We start from the raw sequence: 23,764 nt of genomic DNA on the forward strand, positions 1-23,764 counted from the left end.
ATATTTTTATATGTGATTAATTGTGATTAATTAATCGGGACACCATGTAACTAATTTATAAATTTAAATCATGTTATATATTAATAAATAATTATCTTAATAAATGATACCTGGGGTAGAAATTTCATTGGCAGTTTGTTAACCTTTGACCTTTCCCTCACGGTTACACAAAACAAATACTAGACACAGAAATCACCAAATCTAACCTAGAAGCTAATACACACACATTAGTTAAAGCACCACCTGTTTGGCTTTACAGAAGAAACTACTGAGAAAAGCCAACATTTGTTCTTTTACAAACTCCACATCCTGAAAATGTTTGGAATTATAGCATCACCAACTAACCAAAACACATTCCTCTCAATTACAATGATGGCATGTTGGACATGTTGTAGAGAACATGCAGCAGAGTTACCTTATCAAAGTTTAACTGACTGAAATGTACATTTCACCAAGATTTTAATGAGGGAGAAAAAAACAGAAAGGAAGAAGTAATACTCTGCCAGTGAACAGAGATGATCTAGTAATCCTGCATGAAAAGAGTGCAGCCTGACTAAGGGCTGCTGTGTATCACTGATTTGGCACTCACAGGCTTCCTGGAGGAATTTCTCTCGAACACCGTCCGATGTGCAGTTCTTACACGTCTTTATTGCCACAGAAAGAGCTGGGTTCTCCTAATGTAAAAAAAAAGCCTTAAATAACCTGGTTTAACAAAGCCTTTAGTTTAATAAAACATTATTTTTTAGATGCAAAGTTATTCGAAAATTCAGCTTGTCACAAGGCGTTAGTCATACTGTAACTGCAAATATCAAACACTAATACTTGAGCGTGCTGTTCACATTCTTAGAAAACAAAATTGCTGTACAGCTTATACAACATTACAGAATTCACTGATCATATATTTACATGTAAGGTCCTATTATATTCATATGTTGTGCTGAGCATGGTCTATGGTATATACCGGACATATGTAAATCCCTTGGTGTACGTCTCCAAACTGGCCCTCTCCTATACAGCGGCCCAGCTCAATTCTGTCTCTTTGGATCTCATAGTCCCTGGCTGAAAGACAAAGAGGGCCAACAGTCAAAGCACTAGTAAAATTAACTTATCACAGAGCACTTTTCAACATGTAATCAGAAAAAAGAAAACACCATGCAATTCTTCAGTCCATATGTATCTGTGACTTTCTGTTTAATACAGAATCAATCCCATACTTGACATACCAATCCTGACAATCAATCAAAAACTGCATTCACAACTCAGAACAAAAGGTTCATTAGCTCAGAAATCCATATCAATAATCATTGAACAAGCCTCTGAAGAGCTATATGTAAAAGAGTCACAGCTAGTTACGAGCACCTTATGTAAAACTTGAAGGTGTCAGCTATAGCGATGCATTTATGAGTGTAAACAAAAAGAAGATTTCTGATCTATAGTCAATAAAACAATAAAGATATAAAGATTCTACCACATAAAACACAGACAGGCAAAGCAAAAGCACACAAACACACAGGCTCCATAGTCACCCAGGAAGTTTTTAGCAAAAGGAGGGAAGGGAAAGAAAACAGCAGGTTTTACCTTCATCTAGTCCATAATATTCTGTTGTGCCAATGACAAGAGAAAACAAAATGGCAAATATAAAACTGGATAACATTATGGTCAACATTAATGGACAGTTAGTTTAGTTCCATTTATAATGGAGATTTGAATGAATAAAATTTGTGAAATTTTCACACAAACCAAATACGAAATCCTCTTATCAAGGTCAGATGATTTTCACACATGCTAATTTCACAGTTGTGGGTAACAACATGACTTTAGAAAGCAATACTGGCTGTAGAGTTACATTTAGAAGGTAAATTAAAAATCCTTAGTTGCAATAAAATGAGTAAACAACTGCTTGTTTTGTTAAATGCATATGAAATTTAATACAAATGTAATATTTCATTTATATTAAATCTACTGTATATTAATGTCAAATGTAATAGTGGAGGTGGGGGCGTGGTTGAGCGCCGGTTTGTGAATGGACAGCGAGATCTGGAGATGAGAACGGTAAGGATCATCACCTGTCAATGATTGTCTCGAAGAAATGTTTGTCATTGCAGTGAGAGTTGGAGACAGATTCAAGGGTGAGCCAGACACCAGTGAGGGAAGAGAGAGCAACCCACACAGAGACTGTGTTGAATTGTTGCCACTGAAAAACTTGGTTTTGAGTAGGGATGTGCATGAGTAGTCAAATATTTGAATATTTATAATATATATATGGTGTCATATAAGTTTTGCTTTGCTGGCCATATACAGTGAGATGCATGTTAAATCCTGAACACAAACTAAAACTGGCAGTTATAACAGAATACACTGGGTGGCGCTGTTGAGGGTGGACACAAGTTGATCACCTTTGTTGAGCAAACGGTTCTGTCAGTATGTTCAGATGGACACAAAAAAGCGGGTTATTGTGAGAATGTGGCTTACTCAGAGAAAGCTGGGTTCCTGTTTAAATCTACTGGATAAGCAGAGTACATTTTACTCTCAAATATGTGCAGCTTGTCAGAAAGCAGCGTCCCCGTTGCAACATAATCCCCTGCTTCTGTAAACAACAAACATGGCATCCGAGATAGACTATGCTAGTTTAGGTAAGGGACATTCCATCATTTAAACTGGTGTGTATAAATAAGTATAGTTTACTGAGCACGTGGATATGCTTGTTTTTCTCAACAAAAACATGACATGAGATACAATATAAACATGATAACTATTATATGCAATGTGTTTGTATTCATCCTGTATGTTAATTGCGTCAGTCTACTTCATTAGTGGTTTCTTTTTCTTCACTTTGCATGAGCTTTCATTCTATTCTTTTTTTGTTTTCCCGGATTGCTTGTTTAAATATTAAAATAGAAATACCACAGGACATGATATAAGCTTGTTTTGAATATAATTAGAAGCTTGTTTTTTTAATGGTGATGCAACCTTTATGACTAAAACAATTATTTTACAACATATCTTTCTCATTAATTACCTTCATTTAAATAATAAAATATTTGAATACAATTTTTTTATGAGCTTAAATATTTGAATACCAAATTATTGATGAATGCCCATCCCTAGTTTTGAGTTGGATTCACCCTCTCCCGCTTCCTCCTTTCACCTCTTTGTGAAATTGTTTCAGTAATAAATTCTACAACTGATTTGCTAAAATGTATTTACCTTCAATAACATGGAATTTCAGGTCAAAAACATTTGATCAGATAAATGTTTTTATTTTTGTATTATTCATTTTAGTTGAAATAAGTGTATGTTCTCAGAAACACGCTGCAGCAATAATAACACACATGCTCGTTTGGGTAACGCATGTTTCAGTACTGACTGTGACATACCCCATCCTCGTTCCAATAATTTACCACAGAGGTAAAAATCTTAAAAATAAAAAAGCCAAAGGTTTGTTCAATTTGTAAAGTGAACGTTCAATGTTGTGTCCATTCAATGTTTGCAGTACACCTCAGAATGCATATGCCTTTCAAATGTATCCCATAGGCATATAAACAGAATCCATTTGTGGAATTATTTTGATTATTATAATTCAACTTCCTCAATTCAAGCCCACACTGAGCAAATGGCGTTTGACTGAGACGTAAACGTACATAAAGGAAAAGAGACGAGACAGAACGTCAGGTTATTCTATAGTTCAGTTTTCAGACCTAAACAAACAGCTAAGCAGAAAGCGACATCGACTAAAGCCAGCTTAAAATGTCCCAAGAACTTCTGCACCTATGATGCCAAACAGTGCATTTAAAAGTCAGGTAGATAATAGGAACTACATTGGAAAAACATGTAGAGGGATATATTGTGTTTATTATGGAGCACAGCAGTCAATCCACTTGCCAAAAGTAGAAGAACAAGTGTATGCTGTGTTTCACAGTAAAATAAATGATAGTGTGCCAGTCTAGACTCCCTCCAGAGCCGTAGACAAGAAATCATTTGAGATAATACAGATAGCATCCAATATAAGAATGCATTCTCAAAAACTGAGTGCAACACAATGGAGCAGAATGCAGGCGTCTCAGAGTTTTTAAAAGTTAAACTATTTTTAATTTGAGTGTGTATTAAAAAACAAAAGGTTTGTGGAAGGATGCAAAAAAAAAAAAAAACTATCTTTCCCTGTCTGAAGGTCTTACCATCCAAACTGACTAACAACTAAAGCACAGCATATATTTCATATATTCTTACTTATTGTATATTGTGTATTCTATATTGTGCATATTGTCTACTGTACATTGTATATAATTATTGTGTTGTGCAAGTATGTGTACATTTGATATGTAAATTGTGTTGTGTAAGTATGTTGTTTACTGTAATTGGTATATGTCTCGTCACTGTGATGACTGCTATGTTGCTCGGAACTGCACACAAGAATTTCACCTACTGTTGCACTTGTGTACATGGTAGTGTGACAATAAAGTGATTTGATTTGATTTGATTTGATTTGATTGATTTGATTTTGAAGTGAAAAAATAAAAATAAAATGTACCAAAAAATATCAGATAAACTAGTCGACTAATCAGTTATTGGACGACTAGTCAGCCACCGTGATACATCCCTAATCTGCTTCTAGTTCATCAGTCTTCCATTGCAATATTCTCACACAGCATACAACACCAGATTTCATGACTAGGCACCATAAATCAAAATCTACAATTGATCTCATTTTAGTTGGTTATTTTAGTTTTAGAGTGAAAATTTATTATAATATAACCATCAACCTAAAGAGTCCTTCATCAGATAATACTGGTATAAGATCAGCATGAGACAGATACTTACTGGAAGGCATGGTGTATGTGTCCTCTTCGTCTATGATCTCTGCGTAGTCGTCTGTTTCTGAAAAGGGAAAACCAGTTTCATGTAAGTCCAAATACACCAGGACCTTCTTAGAACCAGCTTTAAAAAAACATTCCAAAACCAGCAACCCTCTCACACACATATCTTCTCAGCTCTGGTAAAACATACACACGCTTTTGGCAGTGACGCACACCTTCTCTTTCCCGTAAACACGACAGTGCTAAGTTTAAAAGTGTTTCAGGGTCTATGTGTTCTGCTCAAGCCATTTGTGTGTGTCCTGGCACTTGTGTTGGCTTAGATCACATCCACACAGCTGTGATATCTGCGAGTGTGCTTAAAGAGAGAGTACATCTGACAGAGAGGGGGAACTTTTTTCCAAAGCATTGGTGTCAATGGGAAAAACAGATCAAGTCATGGGTAACTCGGCAGCTATTGTATCTATCCTGTCTGATTTGAAGGAAAAAATTGTAAGTCAAATAATCTCTGCGCTGTATTGCTGAGGCATTAGGTGGAAGTCAACAGATTTTGACAGCTTATATTGACTACCACAGAATTCTCAATAGTCGAGTACTGTAAGCAAAGATTTTCCCCTTTCAGTGAAAGGATGGCTGTTTTCCACAGATTACATTGCCAGCATAGAAGGTGCCGACTAGTATTACCAGATCAAAACAACATCATATTCCATCGTAAGCTGTAGCTGAAGGAGGCCACATATACACCAAGAGCTTCTAGAAGGAAAATGTCAGCTCACTTTGACATAAACCAATGTGTTCCATAGCAAAGGTTTGGCAGTTTGATCGAACTCAGTAAAAATGATATATTAAAATTGAACTTTACCATCACCAATATCATCTATGGATCCAGCCAGCATGCAAATTATTAGAGAAAATGAGAGAGAGAGGAAAGCATTCGATTAAATTCTTTATCACAACAGATGAAAGTCAGTGCTAATGGGGAGATGTATGCAGCAGGAAAGAAGATTTTATGGCGGTTAAACAATTAACTAAAATAAAGCCCCAAACCATTCTTTAAATTAAATTGAATAATCATGCACAAGCTCTCTCATTAACACACACACACACACACACACACACACACACACACACACACACACACAGACACACAGACACACACGCTACAGTCAATTTCCACAGAGCTGATGGGCAACAAATAGAACAGTATGCAGGTGTTTTGAGATGTGATTTTAAAATTTGAAGTTCTTTTAAAGGAATATTCCAGGTTCAATATACAGCTGAAGTCATAAGTTTACATACACCTTAGCCACATACATTTAAACTCAGTTTTTCACAAGTCCTGACATTTAATCATAGAAAATGTCCTTGTCATTAGGTCAGTTAGGATCACTACTTTATTTTAAGAATATAAAATGGCTGAATAATAGCAGAGATAATTATTTATTTATTTATTTATTTCATGACATTCCCAGTGGGTCAGAATTTGACAAACACTTTGTTAGTATTTGATAGCATTGCCTTTAAATTGTTTAACTTGGGTCAAATGTTTTGGGTAGTCTTCCACAAGCTTCTCACAATAAGTTGCTGGAATTCCTCCAGACAGAACTGGTGTAACAGTGTCAGGTTTGTAGGCCTACTTGCTTGCACATGTTTTTTTTCAGTTCTGCACACAAATTTGTTATGCTGATTTCTTGAGATATTGCTTTAATATATCCACATAATTTTCCTTCCTCATGATGCCATCTATTTTGTGAAGTGCACCAGTCCCTCCTGCAGCAAATACCCCAAGAACATGATGCTGCCACCCCATGCTTCAAGGTTAAGAAGGTTGTTCTTCAGCTTGCAAGCCTCAACCTTTTTCCACCAAAAATAATGATACTCATTACGGACAAACAGTTACATTTTTATTTAATCAGACCTGAGGATATTTCTCCAAAAAGTAAGAACTTTGTCCCCATTTGCACTTGGAAAATGTAGTCTGGCTTTTTTAATCCAGTTTTGGAGCAGTGGCTTCTTCCTCGCTGAGCAGCCTTTCAAGTTATATCGATATAGGACTCGATTAACTGTGGATATAGATACTTGTCTACCTGTTTCCTCCAGCATCTTCACAAGGTCCTTTGCTGTTGTTTTAGTATTGATTTGCACTTTTCGCCCCAATATACGTTCATCTCAAGGAGACAGAATGTGTCTCCTTCCTGAGCGGTATGATGAATGAGTGATCCCATGGTGTTTATACTTGAGTCCTATTGTTTGTACAGATGAACATGGTATCTTCAGGCATTTGGAAATTGCTCCTAAGGATGAACCAGACTTGTGGAGATACACTATTTTTTTCTGAGGTCTTGGCTGATTTCTTTTGATTTTCCCATGATGTCAAGCAAAGAGGCACTGTGTTTGAAGATAGGCCTTAAAATACAACCACAGGTACACCTCCAATTGACTCGAAGTAGCCAATTAGCCAATCAGAAGCGAACTACCTAAAAGCTAGACATAATTTTCTGGGATTTTCCAAGCTGCTTAAAGGCACATTTATCTTAGTGTATGTAAAGCGTCTGACCCACTGGAATTGTGATATAGTCGATTAAAAGTGAAACAATCTGTTTGTAAACAATTGTAGGAAAAATGACTCATGTCATGCACATAGTAGATATCCTAAACGACTTGGCAAAACTAGTTTGCTAATATGAAATCTGTGGAGTGATTTAAACAATGAGTTTGAATGACTTCAACCTAAGTGTATGTAAACATCTGAAAGTTAAGCTCGATCAACAGTATTTGTGGCATAATATTGATTACCACAAAAAAATATTTAGAATTGCCCCTCCTTTTCTTTTAAAAAACAAAAAACTGGGTTACAGTGAGGCACAATGAAAGTAAATGGGGGCCATTTAAAAAAAAAAGTTGAAATATACACTTTTTCAAAAGTAACAAACAATATCCATGGTAACATGATTTTAGTGTGATAAAATCAATTACTAACCTTTTATGTGTAAAGTTATAGCCAATTTGATGATGTAATTGATGTAATCAACAAAACCTAAAACTCTAAATTGACTGTAAAAATTATGATTTAAACAACTTTACAGCCCCATTCACTTCCATTGTAAGTGCCTCAATGTAAACCAAATTGTAGGAGGGACAAGTCTAAATGTATTTTTGTGATAATCAATATTATGCCGCAAATGCTGTTGATTGAGCTTAACTTGTATTGAACCCGGAATATTCCTTTAACTTGACATGGCGTCTTAAAACATGGTGCTTCTGTGCAAGATACTGAAAAAACAGCAAGACACAATGCAACGGTCAAAGATGTCCTTCCAACACAGACAGAAAAATGGGTTCTGTGTGAATGGCCCTTTAGATTGTTGGAGGGTTTGGTGAAGTTTTGGTACTAATTGTTCGGATCCAAATGTATAATATGAAATCTGACCTGTGGAGGAAGGGGGGTAGAACTAAATTCTAGGTTCTGACCAAGCAATCGAACCGAAAACAAATCGAAGTGTGAAAACAAACTGTTCAGAATTACTGAGATATCAACAGATTTTACAGAATACATCAGGGAAATAAAGGTTCAGTTTCTCTGAATTGAATTAGTTATGGAGTAAATGACACATAAGTGGCCTTTCTTAAATGATAAATACCAAGTCCATGACAAGGGTTAAAATGCCTGGATAAATGACCTTAATAGATCTGTGAATAAAGAAACCACTGCACAAAGATGTAATTTTTATCAGTATCTGCATTCGCTGGAAATTAAACCTATGACCTTGGCATTACTGTACCATTTGAGCTACAAGAACAAGTGGGTTTTTATAGGGATAGTTCACTCAAAAATGAAATTCTGTGATTATTTACTCACAAAAGACTATGACTTAATGTCTTCCATGGATCATAAAACAAGTTAGACAGAATGTTAGGAACAGACAGCCTCAGTCACCTTTCATCATCATAGTATAGGAAAAAAAGATACAATCAAAGTGAATGGTGACTGAGGCAAACATTGTGCTTAAAATTTTCTTTTGTGTTCCACAGAATAAAGAGTCATACAGATATGGAACAACATGATTCTAAAAAATTGTGGTGAACAATCCCTTTAAGCATATGAACACCAATGCAGATTATCACAAACTTAATAATCATGACCGTATCTCACCCAGTAACAGATTCTAAAAAAGCTAAATGAAACATTATTAATTCCACAGCTTGGGATGTCAGATGACAAACTTGATTGTGCTCTTGAACGAGTGCAGTCTTACCTGAAACAGAGATGGCTTTGGTTCGAACTCCTTGTAACCGTTTCTCATGGTTTGCTGATCTGTGTGACAGAGGTTGAAGAAGATGAATAGTGTACATTTTCATTTAAACTTTATCAGAGTGTGACCTTCTCCACCACAGACAGAATACACTGATCCATGCTGAGCCCATTGAGCTGGTTTACCCATTAATGTGTGCAGGGGGGATGACATAACAGATGGGCACTAACGTGATCATTTTTAATGGGAGACGGGCTGAGGGTCAGATTAGTTTAGAGGCACACTGAGAGATTCCACATGTCTGTACCAAAGAGGCCAAGGAAGCATGGACAGGGTGTTAAAGAGGAACCAAGCTGCCCTATTGGAAAATTATCAAAAACTGTGAAGATAATCAGGACTGACAGAGGAAACGATCATTTAAAATGGCATTTTTCTTTATCAAGTCTGAGACCAGATTTAAAATCTAGGATTTAAAATTGAATTTAAAATTTGAAATAAAGTTAAAAAACCAAGAAAGTAATTTTACATCTTATGATGTAAAATCAGTAAGAAATATTTAAGAGTGCGCTATTTGTAGGGCAGATTTCTATAAAAGGTCAGATTTCAGTGCTTTCGTTGAAGCACACAAAATGCTCTCTGAAACAATCTCTAATCATGCAGGGATAACATGGATTATCAGGTTTTGCACAGACTTGAAATGTCCATGCCAGCTCAAGTGCATACTACCAATAAAGCAAGTCCATGCCAGCTCAAGTGCATACTACCATTAAAGCAAGTCTATGCCAGCTCAAGTGCATACTACCATTAAAGCAAGTCCATGCCAGCTCAAGTGCATACTACCATTAAAGCAAGTCTATGCCAGCTTAAGTGCATACTACAATTAAAGCAAGTCTATGCCAGCTCAAGTGCATACTACCAATAAAGCAAGTCCATGCCAGCTCAAGTGCATACTACCATTAAAGCAAGTCCATGCCAGCTCAAGTGCATACTACCATTAAAGCAAGTCTATGCCAGCTTAAGTGCATACTACAATTAAAGCAAGTCCATGCCAGCTCAAGTGCATACTACCATTAAAGCAAGTCCATGCCAGCTCAAGTGCATACTACCATTAAAGCAAGTCCATGCCAGCTCAAGTGCATACTACCATTAAAGCAAAATTTTGATATAATTTTCAATGAAAACATCTGTATTAGAAAATGCAAAGTAGAAGCATTTTCACTAGAGGTCTCACACTTCTGGACCCCACTGTATTTTCAAAAAAACATCCTTCAAATTTGTGACTTACTTTGGAGCCTTTGGGATTGATGGAAGAGCTCTCTCTCCTTCTGTTAACACAAAAAATGAATAAAATGTGTATTTCAAATCTGCTGGGCCTATAACAAACCTGAGTAAAGATATAACATTTTAAAGAGGAAGATGATAACTCAAGGTGCGTTCACACTGAAATCAATTTGTGGCAACAAAGTCAATCATTTGCAATGAGAGTTGTCGTTTTGAGGTGATATGAGCAACAGCAACCATTGACAATGCAACAAAACCAGGCATTGCCAATAGAAGAGCAGACAAGATCTGCATCCTAATACCAGTTACATACTATAGTCGAGTAGAACAGAACAGCAACTTGGCAACCTCCAGTGATTTAATCGCTGTCATCATGAAAGTATCTTAAAGGAACAGTTTACTGAAAAATGAAAATTGCATCTTAATTTAGTCAGCCTCATTTCGTGCCTATCCCCTATGACAAGCTTAACAACCCAAGTTCACTTTCACTGTCATTATATGGAAAACAGTGGCAATAATATTCTCCAAAAATTCACATTTTGTGTTCCACAGAAAGTCATACAGGTTTGGAATGACATAAGGGTCACTAAATAATGACAGAATTATAATTTTTTAGTGAACTATACCTTTAAGAATTAATCTGAGATTTCTGATTTTTTTTTTGTGACTGTGCAGCCTGCTCTCATGAAATTAATGTAAACATTGCAAAGCTGAAATTGCATGCTTCATTACACATTTGGCTGCTGATTTAAAATGAAATGTCCAGCAGGGGGTGCAAAAATAGAGCGAAAAGAGGTTGTATTCAGACAAAGTTTTTAAGGTGAATTTTTTAGGTTTTAACAAATAAAATGTACATCCCTAACATAAAACTTTACCCTAAACCTAACCAATAGTGTCTGGAAAGATAAATTAGTTTTACAAAACAGACATCCTTACCCAACACCTAAACCTAACCAATAGTGTTTTTAAACTGCAAATTCGAAATAATAATACAAGAAAACACACATTAACTGAAGCATCCATGTCATTTTGTGTTCCTTCTATGACAGTTTCACTTATGTGTGTCTTTGGCTGGACTCGAACCGCAGTTGTCGAGCCCAAAGTTTTATATAAAATCAAAATTAGCTATTGTACTTGTGATTTGTGTGACAATGATTAAACCACACATATGTTGTAGCGCCTCTCGTGTTCATTTCACAAGGAAACTGCAGCGAAATGTAGAAAGCGGCACGTACAAGTCAGTTAGCAAAAATGTATATAGAGTAACGTTCATTCTATGAGAAAGTTTGGACTGTGTGTGTTCTCACCTTTCTGTACACGGACGATAAATGATGAGGAATTTCCGCTCACAAGTCTGCAGTAGCCGTCAATTAGATCGGCCATGTTCTCCGCTGTGTTCAGAGTTGTGGTTGTTACTGTCAAAGGCTGAGAAATGCACAAGCACAAATAAGGTCTCAAACTATACTATATCCATGTACGCAATAGACGAAACACAACGAAATCTAAACATCGCATGTGTATACAGTATGTGTGTTACCTCGGGTGCTCCAGCCACATCTAACTGTAGCATTCCCTTCCTCTCTCGCTCCTCAAACTGGATATTCTGCACCTGTGTGAAGTTGGCCAGGTGTGTTGGCTGACCAGATAGAGACAGAGTGACATTAGATAAAATGTCCAATAGTTTATCAATCCATTCCTCCTTTAATCGATCTATTCATTCATGGCATTAGACAGAACTTACATTTGAGCCTTTGTCTGTCAAGTAACTGATTCCCTCCTCTGGTCCGATGGCCAACTCCACTGCAATAACCCAGCTTGACTATCAAACACAACAAAGGACAGTAATTTAAGTTCACATTTACCTCACCAATCTGATAAATACACAGTAGCAACTTGATTTTCCCATCTATTTATGAGTGTTGCAGGGGGAAAAAAACCATTAAAAAAAAAGATCTATCCTGAGAGAGACTGATTTACTATATATGAATGAACAATCATCTTTTGGCCAACAGACGGCACTGCAGACCGGTTATAAAACTAAACCATCACCATTAAGGCAGAAATCAGGAGAGGCACTACATGTAAATAATTGGTAATTAATTAAATTCATTAGCATAAAGTACATCCAGAATATAAAGCCACATCTAAACTCAACTTACCCCAAGAGCGCATTTAAAACACTCCTTATCAAATCTGTATATGGGCCATAGGATCTCAAAGAAATTCAGAATGCACTGTTCATCGTTCAGATTGGCAAATTGTTTAAACGTCTGCTGGATCAATTTCCGCAAGGATTTAGCCTGAAAGATAAAGCACATCATGATGACACAAATTAGTAGTTATTTCTTAGTTAAAGGGCTATTAAACAATCCCTTAAAGATGAAGTACCTCTAGTAGCACAAACATTACACACTTCACTTTTGAGTATTAGACAAAACAATCATTATTTCTCAAGGACACTGAGAGAAGACATCCGATCTTGTTGTCCAGAACATTGTTTATTGTTAAACCTTAAATGGATAGTTCATTCAAAAATTAAAATTCTCTCATGATTTACGGACACTCCTGGAAACCCAGATGTGTATGACATACTTTCTTCTGCACAACACATATTAAGATTTTTTTAAAGAATATTTCAGCTCTTTAGGGCCTCACAATTGAAGTGAATGGGTGCCAAAATTTTGAAGCAACAAAGTCCACATAAAGGCATCATAAAGTAATCCATAAGAATCCAGTGGTTAAATCCATGTGTTCAGACATGATATGATAGGTGTGGGTGAGAATTCAAAATGTAAGTAATTTTTTATCATAAATTCACCTCATGACCCAATATGGGCCGATATGTATTAAAACTGTGAATCACCAAAAACACAAGAAGAATGGGAAAGTGAAACTGAAGTGGATCACTTGAATTGTCTGGAACTATACAGAGCTGAGATATTCTTCTAAAAATCCTAATTTGTGTTCAGCAGATGTAAGTCATGCACATCTGGGATGGTATGAGGTTGAGTAAATGATGAGAGAATTTTCATTTTTGGGTGAAATATTCCTTTGAAATGATTGTGTATTTATAAATGAATTCCTTAACAAATGTATTTCTTAAGAGAGAAGGAGACAGTATCCAGAGCTGCGAGTCATTTTGAGGACACAAATCAAAAGAGCATAGCCCAGCAGTTCACTAAATGTTTCAGTAAAACTCTCAGCAAAATGATGAGAGTCAGGATGGGATTTCATCTCAATTAGAAGTATTAATATTTTATTTAAAATGTCAAACAGATTACGGATACCTATCAAATGAATGTTTAAACAATGTAAACAAGCCGTGCCAAATTATGCAAATGCCATCAAAAGTATTTATTAATCTGAGATGACAGTTAGCTAATAATAATCATGGTCTTCTAGTTAAAAGCTTTGGAATATTTGCAAAACTAATAAATCTCAAATAAAGCCCCCAAAAAAACAAATAACACTTTCTTCCCTCTTGACATGGGCTTGGGTTTCCATGGCAACCAATGAAAATGAGACAATTTTGGGCTCCTTTAGGCTAGAATGAATATAAAAAAGGGAGAGCAGTATAGAGAATGAAATCCATAAAATATGCAGAGACTCTCCATTAATAAAGTACAGGTAAATCCCTATGGAACACACATACACAAATGCTATTCCCTTTCGAACACGCACAACATAAAATCACAGTTGAATAACTCAGTAATGATGCAATGAGCAGACATGAAATAATAAGCTGCACAAAAGTAGCTTCTGATTCCAAAACTACAATTATTATGGAATAAACCCAAAGTATGAATGGACACTCTCCACTCTAACTAACAGCCACAGCATCCTGCAGACTGAAACAGAGTAGGTAGTTCAAACGGAAAGGAAACTGGCTCTCTAACAAACTGCGCCTTCACAGAAAAAGAAAATAACAGAGGCAAAACATCTCAGGGGTGCAGACTACTGAGAAAGCAAAGCAGGTAATAACCCTGATTTGATCTGAACAGAAGCATTTCCTCATGTCTAAATAAATTATTGTTGCAGAGAAACTAACTAAAAGTCATGATGGTACCAACTTAAGTCCATTTTTTAGTTCCATGACAGTAGACAGTTGTTTTCAGAAAAATGTAGCTTTTCCAATAAAGGCCCCTGCACACTTCCTACAAATTTGAAGAACAAATGGGTGTGACTTCATTTAGAACAAAAGGTAGTCAAAAAGAATGTGTTTTTCAGTTTATTTCGGTGGTTTGTAACAGCTCGCCAGGGAAAACTTTCTGGAAAAATTCTTACCGGCTGCTAAACACCTTATTACTGCCATTGATCCACGTCATTGTTGGGTGTGACCTGGAACTCCACCTACTTTGAAGCTGACAACTAACTTCCATTCAAGATCAGTCAACAAAAACAAACCAGTGTGTATAGTTCTTAGTGAGATGGTGCATATTTACCTAAATCTGAAAGACTGTTCACGTAAAGACATTTTCCAAGAATATGCTATGCTTTTTTTAATTAAAAAAATCAAATACTCTTAAGTGCCCATTCACTCATGTGACATCTGCAGCCAAAAGCCATTCACATTTGTCCCAATTAAGATGTGCCCATCATCATTCTTTTGCCCGTTTCCGTACACCCATCTTTGCAGTAGTATCAGTGTCATCATAAATTACAATAACAGTGCGTAATCGATACATACTATGTCCGCGTATAACGTGTTAGCACATTTGCGCTATGAATACAAAAGTAAACATCACAATTTACAAGCAGGAGTAATATACACTCACCTAAAGGATTATTAGGAACACAGTTCAATTTCTCATTAATGCAATTATCTAATCAACCAATCACATGGCAGTTGCTTCAATGCATTTAGGGGTGTGGTCCTGGTCAAGACAATCTCCTGAACTCCAAACTGAATGTCAGAATGGGAAAGAAAGGTGATTTAAGCAATTTTGAGCGTGGCATGGTTGTTGGTGCCAGACGGGCCGGTCTGAGTATTTCACAATCTGCTCAGTTACTGGGATTTTCACGCACAACCATTTCTAGGGTTTACAAAGAATGGTGTGAAAAGGGAAAAACATCCAGTATGCGGCAGTCCTGTGGGCGAAAATGCCTTGTTGATGCTAGAGGTCAGAAGAGAATGGGCCGACTGATTCAAGCTGATAGAAGAGCAACTTTGCCTGAAATAACCACTCGTTACAACCGAGGTAAGCAGCAAAGCATTTGTGAAGCCACAACACGCACAACCTTGAGGCGGATGGGCTACAACAGCAGAAGACCCCACTGGGTACCACTCATCTCCACTACAAATAGGAAAAAGAGGCTACAATTTGCAAGAGCTCATCAAAATTGGACAGTTGAAGACTGGAAAAATGTTGCCTGGTCTGATAAGTCTCGATTTCTGTTGAGACATTTAGATGGTAGAGTCAGAATTTGGCGTAAACAGAATGAGAACATGGATCCATCATGCCTTATTACCACTGTGCAGGCTGGTAGTGGTGGTGTAATGGTGTGGGGGATGTTTTCTTGGCACACTTTAGGCCCCTTAGTGCCAATTGGGCATCGTTTAAATGCCACGGCCTACCTGAGCATTGTTTCTGACCATGTCCATCCCTTTATGGCCACCATGTACCCATCCTCTGATGGCTACTTCCAGCAGGATAATGCACCATGTCACAAAGCTCGAATCATTTCAAATTGGTTTCTTGAACATGACAATGAGTTCACTGTACTAAAATGGCCCCCCACAGTCACCAGATCTCAACCCAATAGAGCATCTTTGGGATGTGGTGGAACGGGAGCTTCGTGCCCTGGATGTGCATCCCACAAATCTCCATCAACTGCAAGATGCAGATCAATATGGGCCAACATTTCTAAAAAATGCTTTCAGCACCTTGTTGAATCAATGCCACGTACAATTAAGGCAGATCAGAAGGTGAAAGGGGGTCAAACACAGTATTAGTATGGTGTTCCTAATAATCCTTTAGGTGAGTGTATACATATATATAGATAGAGAGAGAGAAAATGTAGATAGTTCACTGTAATTGTCATACTGCTATGTTGCTTGGAACCACACCCAAGACTTGCACCTGCTGTTGCACTTGTGTATATGGTTGAGTGACAATAAAGGGATCTGATTTGAGGGAAAAATTGTCATTAAATCATTTACTCACATTCATGCCATCCCAGATGTGTATAACTTTCTTCTGCTGAAGACAAATTATAATTATTTAGAAAAAATATCTCAGCTTTGTGGATAAGAGATCAATATTTAAGTCCTTGTCTTTTTAGTCTAAATCTCCACTTTTACTTTCTGATAAGCAAGTTAAACTAAACAGGTGCCACATGTGACTTACAGATATGAAATTGAAGATTTATTGTAAAAAAATAAAAATAAAAATAAAAGATTAATATTATATTTAATCACTGGAATCTTATGGATTACTTTTCTGCTTCCTTTATGTGCTTTTTGGAGCTTTAAAGTTCTGACCACCATTCACATGCATTGTATGGACCAACAGAGCTGAGATATTCTTCTAAAAATCTTAATTTGTGTTCTGCAGAAGAAAGAAAGTCATTTTTGGGTCAACTATCCCTTTTAGTAAATATTTTAAACAAAATGAGTGTAACAGTTCGATTTTCTGATATAGATCAGTTCTGTTGACACTGTGATTGTCAACTAACAAACACCATGAGTGTTCAGCATCACATACACCAGAGAGGTGTTTAAAAACAAGAGCAATACATCCAAAATTAGCACCAAAAGTCCTGTGACTATTCATTAAGCTTTGTTCTGCAGGAAAAACTGCAATTTTTTCCTATATATACTGTTGTCATGACAAGTATTTATCTCTAATGAGCTATTCAAGAGACTGGACAGTTTCGTGGTTTTTCACAGGACGAGATGGGCGGCAGGCTTTAATTGCAATCTTGACGCTTCTAGTTTGTAGTAAAGGTGTTCCCTTTTGATTTCGGTCACTTACATCACATCGCTGACACTTATGGGAAAAACTCCTTTTCTCCGATTTCTGAACTCCTATTGGATCACGCCAATTCAGATACAACTGAATTGAGCAAATAGCGTTCGTGCCCGCTCAGCCAATGACACTGAGCGCACGGTGCTCAGCTCTCTATATAAGTGGGCAGCACAGCGGCATCAGTCAATATCTCCTTCACTCCTGGATTTCATCGTTGAATCGCACTTACCAGCAGTGGACGGCGCATCCTTTCCTGAAGACAACTGCTCCCCTGCCATGCTCGGTAAACTAAAAGAGCTAAACAATTTCCACACTTGCACTGACTGGACTTTCTAAGATGCAAGTCTTACTCGCATCAATATGCAAAAAGTATATGTAGCCGCTATTTTGGCAAATCTTGCAGCTGTAGGAGGCATGCCAGTAGGTAGACACGGTTTCCTGGTCAGCTTTTGAAGAGGCAAGAGGCGATTGAATCCTCCCCGCCCAGCTACAATCCCTACATGGGACCTTGCCTTGGTGCTGAATGCACTGACTAAAGCCCCCTTTGAACCAATCTGTGTTTTCTTTCCTTTAAAACAGCTCTCTTACTCTGACAGTGGCGTCCGTTAAGAGGGTGATTGATCTGCAGGCATTCTCAATGCACAGCTTCTGTCTGGAATTCGGTTAGAACGAATCTAGAGCCACACTGATACCGAAAAAAGGTTATATTCCCAAAGTGCTCTCTGACCCCTTTAAGGCACAGGTAGTCACTTTACAAGACTTTTACCCCACTCCCTTCCAGTCGGAAGAGCAACGCTCCCTTCGTACACTCTATCCAGTCAGAGCGCTACACACCTATGTGTCGAGCACAAACCAATTCAGACAAATGGACCGGCTTTTTGTCTGTTTCGGAGGTCCCTCTAAAGGCATGCCAGCAGAATGCAGAGACTGTTACATTGGATTGTCAATGCTACAACACAGGCGTACAAATCACAGGGAACCCAATGCCATATTGGCATTAAGGCCCACTCAACAAGAGGTATGGCTGCCTCTTGGGCATGGGAAAACGGTGTGTCCATACAATAAATCTGCCTGGCAGCGGGATGGGCTTCGCCCAGCACATTTGCATGATTTAACCACATTTACGTGCATTCGGTGGCTTCACAGATATTGTCTGTGCAGCAGCATTAATTAATTATGTTCTAAGGTCCGCTTTGAGAACTCGATAAATTAACTTCGCTCTCCTAGATTCGCTTAGCGTTTTCCGCTTGGAGCCCTCTTAAAGGGGCTTTGTTTTAAAGGCAAAGCATCCTGCTACTGAGCAATGCGGATGTGCTTGTTACCTTTTATACACTTCCTATAAGCTAAGCATTGTATCTGTATGATACAGTTTCATGTCCTGCCCCTTCTATACACTCGGGGTAGTTACAACAAGATCCACTCTTTTTTTTATTTATTTATTATATTTTAAATTTTTTCTCCCCAATTTGGAATTCCCGATTCCCAGTGCACTAGAAGTCCTCGTGGTGGCATAGTGACTTGCCTCAATGGATGCTGGACGAATATCAGTTGCCTCCGCATCTTATCACGTGGCTTGTTAAGCGCGTTATCGTGGAGACAGAGGAGGCGGAGACATAGTAGGCTTCATGTGCCCCACTGAGAACGTACCACATTATAGCATCCACGAGGAGGTTACCCCATGTGACTCTATCCTCCCTTGCAACTGGGCCATTTTGGTTGCTTGGGATACCAGGCTGGAGTCACTCAGCTCCAGGGTTGGTAGTCGGTGTCTTTACTCACTGTGCTACCCAGGCCCCCAACGAGATTCACTCTTGAGAGTTATGCGTTACATGTCCTTTGTACAGTACCGCAATTGTACACGTTCCCATAAGCGTCAGCAAAATGATGTAAGTGACCGAAATCAAAAGGGAACGTCTCCAGTTATGTATGTTTAAAGTAGCTTCCCAAACACTACAATAAATCATAAATCAAACCCAATGAATTAACCCAATGGCTCTGGGTGAATCAAGAACACTAAAAGAAGGAAGCAGCATCAGGAATGTTACCTTCACTGAGTCTAATAAACTCTTTGGAAAGAATCTCCGCAGACCAACGTCCTTCCTGCAGGGAGAGAACACAAGAAGATATTAAGCATGTTTACATCCACATTCTTAAACTGATTAGGCTTAATAAGCTGAAAATGTGTACGGTCATGTAAACACCTTAAATGGTTTACTTTAATTTTGCATAACCACCTTTACTGGCGTTCTTTCCAGCTTATCCAAATGCACAAGTGCTGTGTGCATGAAAGTTTTAAGGTAAAAGCAGAGAATAATGAGATGATTTTAAGTCTCATCTTGTGTTGTCTAATTTTTTTAATAATCATATTTTTGGTAGCTGTGAGCATATTGGTGTGCATGTAAATGCGTTATTGACTGTAGTCTTCACACAAGGCAAAGCATTAGATCAGTGACAACTGGTTAAAAGCACAAGTAACAAGAGAGCAAGCAGCGTGTGGCTGAACCATTAGAAGAGTGATGGTCTCTGCCAGACTCATTCAGCCAGTGCAAACCTGCATTTGAGCAATGGAAACCCTGCACCACTGCAGGAGATATGCAAGGATCAATTACATTCTACTATAAATAGATCAGACAGGTTTCAGAGGTCCATGCAACATGGACTAGTTATTCTGACCCATATACACACTGAAACAAAAATGGGAAGGACAGGAAGAGAGATCTAATGGTTAAGAGCTACTCCTATGTGTAAAAGCTTGTTTTTATAAATGGTTTGATGTACTCTAATAGCATTAAATCTTAACTGAACAGTGCTCTGGCACATTGTAGTGCACAAGCCAATCGGGGCACGATGGTTTTAAGAATTACTGATCAAAACATAGGCAGCAATCTTCTCCAGCAACTCACTCTAGCAGTTCATAATTTGATTTCTTATCCAAGGCGTTACCACGCATGTCCCTGAAAAACCTCCTGAAACACAGAAAAGAGAAGGACGATTTGCCTCTCGATGTTTGAATGCAGTCTTTAGTTACAGGTAAAGTCAAGGTAAAACATTTACCATTGATATATCATGGTCAGATACCTGATTTCAAGGCAGCCCAGTTTAAGCGCTATGTCTTGATCGACTTGATCAGCAATCTCCATCATATAGTCACTTTTTACCTGAGGAAAAGAGAAATATTACACATCAGGCCGTGGCAGAAAAAAGCACTGCAATGCTAAAAGAGAAAAGAACAGGGTGGAACAGAAAACAGAGTTTATCAGTTTAGGCTAATCTTATGTGCCAAATAAATGATCAATTAATAATAATTCAATAAATAATAAAAGCTTTCGCTTATTTGTTATTCATTGAAAAAATTAATGAAGGTTAATAAATCGGATGTAGCTTCCTCTTAATTCATTAATATGAACTGTTGGGGGCCGTTCACTTTAAACGTATTTTTGTCTTAGCAGTTTTTCAATAATTTTTCTATGTAAACATGCATTAGATAGATCTCTTTGACCGCTGTTTCACATCTCATTGTTTTTTCAGCATCTCACACAGCAGCTCTGCATTTTTAGAAGTTAAAAAGAACTTTTAAATGCACGTTTTGGGACAACTGCATTCTGTTTAATTTGCTGTGTTGCATCTAGCTTTTTGCGCTGAACGGCTCCTTAGCCACCACACCAAAAAATTTAACCACAAATGAGTATACTGCCTACAATATATAAAAGATTTATTAATTTTTGGGTGAACTATCTTAGAATTTACTCACCTTAATGCCATCCCAGATGTGAATGCCTTTCTTCAGCAGATTTTTAGAAGAATATTTCTGCTCTGTAGGTCCATACTGTGCAAGTGAATGGTGACCAGAACTTTGTAGCTCAAAAAAAAAAAAAAAAAAATCACATAAAGGAAACGTAAAAGGTAATCTATATGACTTCAGTGTTTAAATCTACAGCCTTGGCCACAAGTATTGGCAGTGACATACATTTTGAGTTTTGCAAGGTTTGCTGCTTCAGTATTTGTAAATTATTTTTTCACATGTTTCTATGGTATACTGGAAAACAATGACACGCATTCCATAAGTTTTAAAGGCTTTTATTGGCAAAAACACTCATTTATGCAAAGAGTCAATATTTACAGTGTAGACCCTTGTTTTTCATAACCTCTAAAATTCGCTCTGGCATGCTGGATATCAGCTTCTGGGCCAAATCCTGACTGATGGCGATCCATTCTTCCCTTATTAGTGCTCAGAGTTGATCACAATCTGTGGGCTTCTGCTTGTCCACTCGCCTTTTGAGGATTGACTACAAGTTCTCTATGGGATTAAGATCCGGGGAGTTGCCTGGCCACAGATCCAAAATTTAAATATAATTATCTCCGAGCCACTTCATTATCACTCTTGCCTTGTGACATGGTGCTCCATCATGCTAGAAAATGCATGGATCATCACCAAATTGCTCCTGGATCGTTGGGAGAAGTGCTATTGTAGGAAGTTTTGATACCATTCTTTATTCATGGCAGTGTTTTTGGGCAGAACTGTGAGAGAGCCCACTCCCTTGGATGAAAAGCAACCCCACACATGGATGGTCTCCGGATGATTTTTGGCACGACACAGGACTCTTGGTAGCATTCATCTTTTCTTCTCCAGATTATACATTTTCCAGATGTCCCAATCAGTAGGAAGGGGGATTCATCAGAGAAAATAATTTTGCATCAGTCTTCTGCTGTCCAATCCTTGTACTTCATGCAGAATTTCAGTCTGTCTTTGATGTTTTTCTTGGAGAGAAGTGGCTTCTTTGCTGCCCTTCTTGACATCAGGCCATTGTCCAAAAGTCTTCGCCACACTGTGCGTGCAGATGGACTCACACCAACTTGCTGCCAATATTGAGCAAGCTCTGCAATGGTGGTGACACAATTCCGTAGCAGACTCCTCAGGAGGAGACGATCCTGGTGCTTCCTGGACACTCTGGGATGTCCTGAAGCCTTCTTCACTGCAGTTGAACCTCTCTCCTTGAAGTTCTTGATGATCCGGTAAATGGTTCTTTCAGGTACAATATTCTTGGCAGCAATTTCCTTGCATGTGAGGCCATTTTGATGCAAAGCGATGATGGCTGCATATCTTTCTTTAGAGGTAATCATTGCTAACAAGAACACATTGATTGGAAGCACTTCTTCCCTCCTTTTATAGCAATCAGTCTGCTCTTATAATCCGAATGATAGCGTGATTTCACCTGACTAGTACTTGTTAACACTTTCCCAAGTGCTGCTGATATGATTAGTGAAATGATGTTAGCTGGTCATTTTGTGCCAGAGCCAAAAAACAGTGAAATTTGGGGTTTTGTGATAAAGTAAATTTTTTGGGCCAATTAAGCATTTTGCAATAATTTTAAATGCATCTGATCACTCTGCCCAATATTCTAGAAACAATGTGAATCAACACCACAACAACTGAAGCAGAAAACTTTGTGAAACACAAAGTTAATGTCACTGCCAATACTTTTGGCCATGGCTGTATATCTTCAAGTGTAATATAATAGGTGTGGGTGAGAAACAGAACAATATTTAAGTCCTTTTTTACTCTAAACCTCCACTTTAACTATCAGATGTGAAAGTGAAACTAAACTGGCACCATCTGTGACTTTCAGATGTAAAAGTGAAAGTACAGATTTGGAGTATACAAGTATGACATGTATATTGTTTTGTTTCTCACCCACACCTATTATATAACTTCTGTACTTATGGATTTAAACACTGGAGTCTTATGGATTACTTTAATGTTTCCATTATGTGATTTTTGGAGCTTTAAAAGGTCTGATCACCATTCACTTGCATTGTATGGACCTATAGAGTTGAGATATTCCTCTAAAAATCTTTGTTTGTGTTCTGCTGAAGAAAGAAAGACACATCTGGGATGACATGAGTGTGAGTAAATGAAAGAATTCTAATTTCTGGGTGAACTATTCCTTTAACATTATACTGACAATCCACCTGGAGAAACCTGGGGATAAGCTCATGACTTGCTCTTGTGCGGACTGAACTAGCAACATGGCGAGGAATCGTATCAGGGACCAGCGCTGAACGTTAACCACTACACCCTCAATAATGTTTTTTATGCTCTGTGTGAGCTGGTGAGATGAGGTAGTGTTTTCACTGCCAGATGAAATTATCCATCACCTGATGATAAAAGTAGTTGAGAGTTGGCTGGTCCTCAGTAAACTGTTTTAAAAACCCTTTGGGCAAGTATCGAATCCGTAGCTCATATCTGCAGGGAGAAATAAGACACAGAGAGAGATGACAATAACATATAACAGAACAAACACTCCAAATACTGTTACCTCTAAAATGTAGTGAATTTTCTCTGCTAAAGCTAAAAATGTATGTATAGGAATCATTTCAGTAGTGATCAATGACTGGCTGCAGTCCAATAGCCTGACCAAATTGCAACCTGAATCTTGTCAGTTTGTGTCCT

The 23,764-nt window shown here is 37.8% G+C and overlaps 1 protein-coding gene across 1 annotated transcript; it reads right to left on the minus strand.

The window, feature by feature from the left end:
• Positions 1 to 589: 589 nt before the first annotated feature.
• LOC127642467 (focal adhesion kinase 1-like) lies at positions 590 to 23,557 on the minus strand (the record flags this gene model as incomplete). Its single annotated transcript, XM_052125087.1, has 14 exons — positions 590 to 674; positions 962 to 1,059; positions 1,579 to 1,599; positions 4,819 to 4,875; positions 9,068 to 9,126; positions 10,350 to 10,389; positions 11,653 to 11,770; positions 11,883 to 11,981; positions 12,087 to 12,164; positions 12,505 to 12,645; positions 19,359 to 19,413; positions 20,217 to 20,279; positions 20,392 to 20,471; positions 23,470 to 23,557. Coding segments are annotated over 14 exons (1,082 nt in total), but the record flags the coding sequence as incomplete, so codon positions are not given.
• Positions 23,558 to 23,764: the final 207 nt, after the last annotated feature.

The sequence above is a fragment of the Xyrauchen texanus genome, unplaced genomic scaffold (assembly GCF_025860055.1).
Source record: "Xyrauchen texanus isolate HMW12.3.18 unplaced genomic scaffold, RBS_HiC_50CHRs HiC_scaffold_634, whole genome shotgun sequence".
Taxonomy (NCBI): domain Eukaryota; kingdom Metazoa; phylum Chordata; class Actinopteri; order Cypriniformes; family Catostomidae; genus Xyrauchen; species Xyrauchen texanus.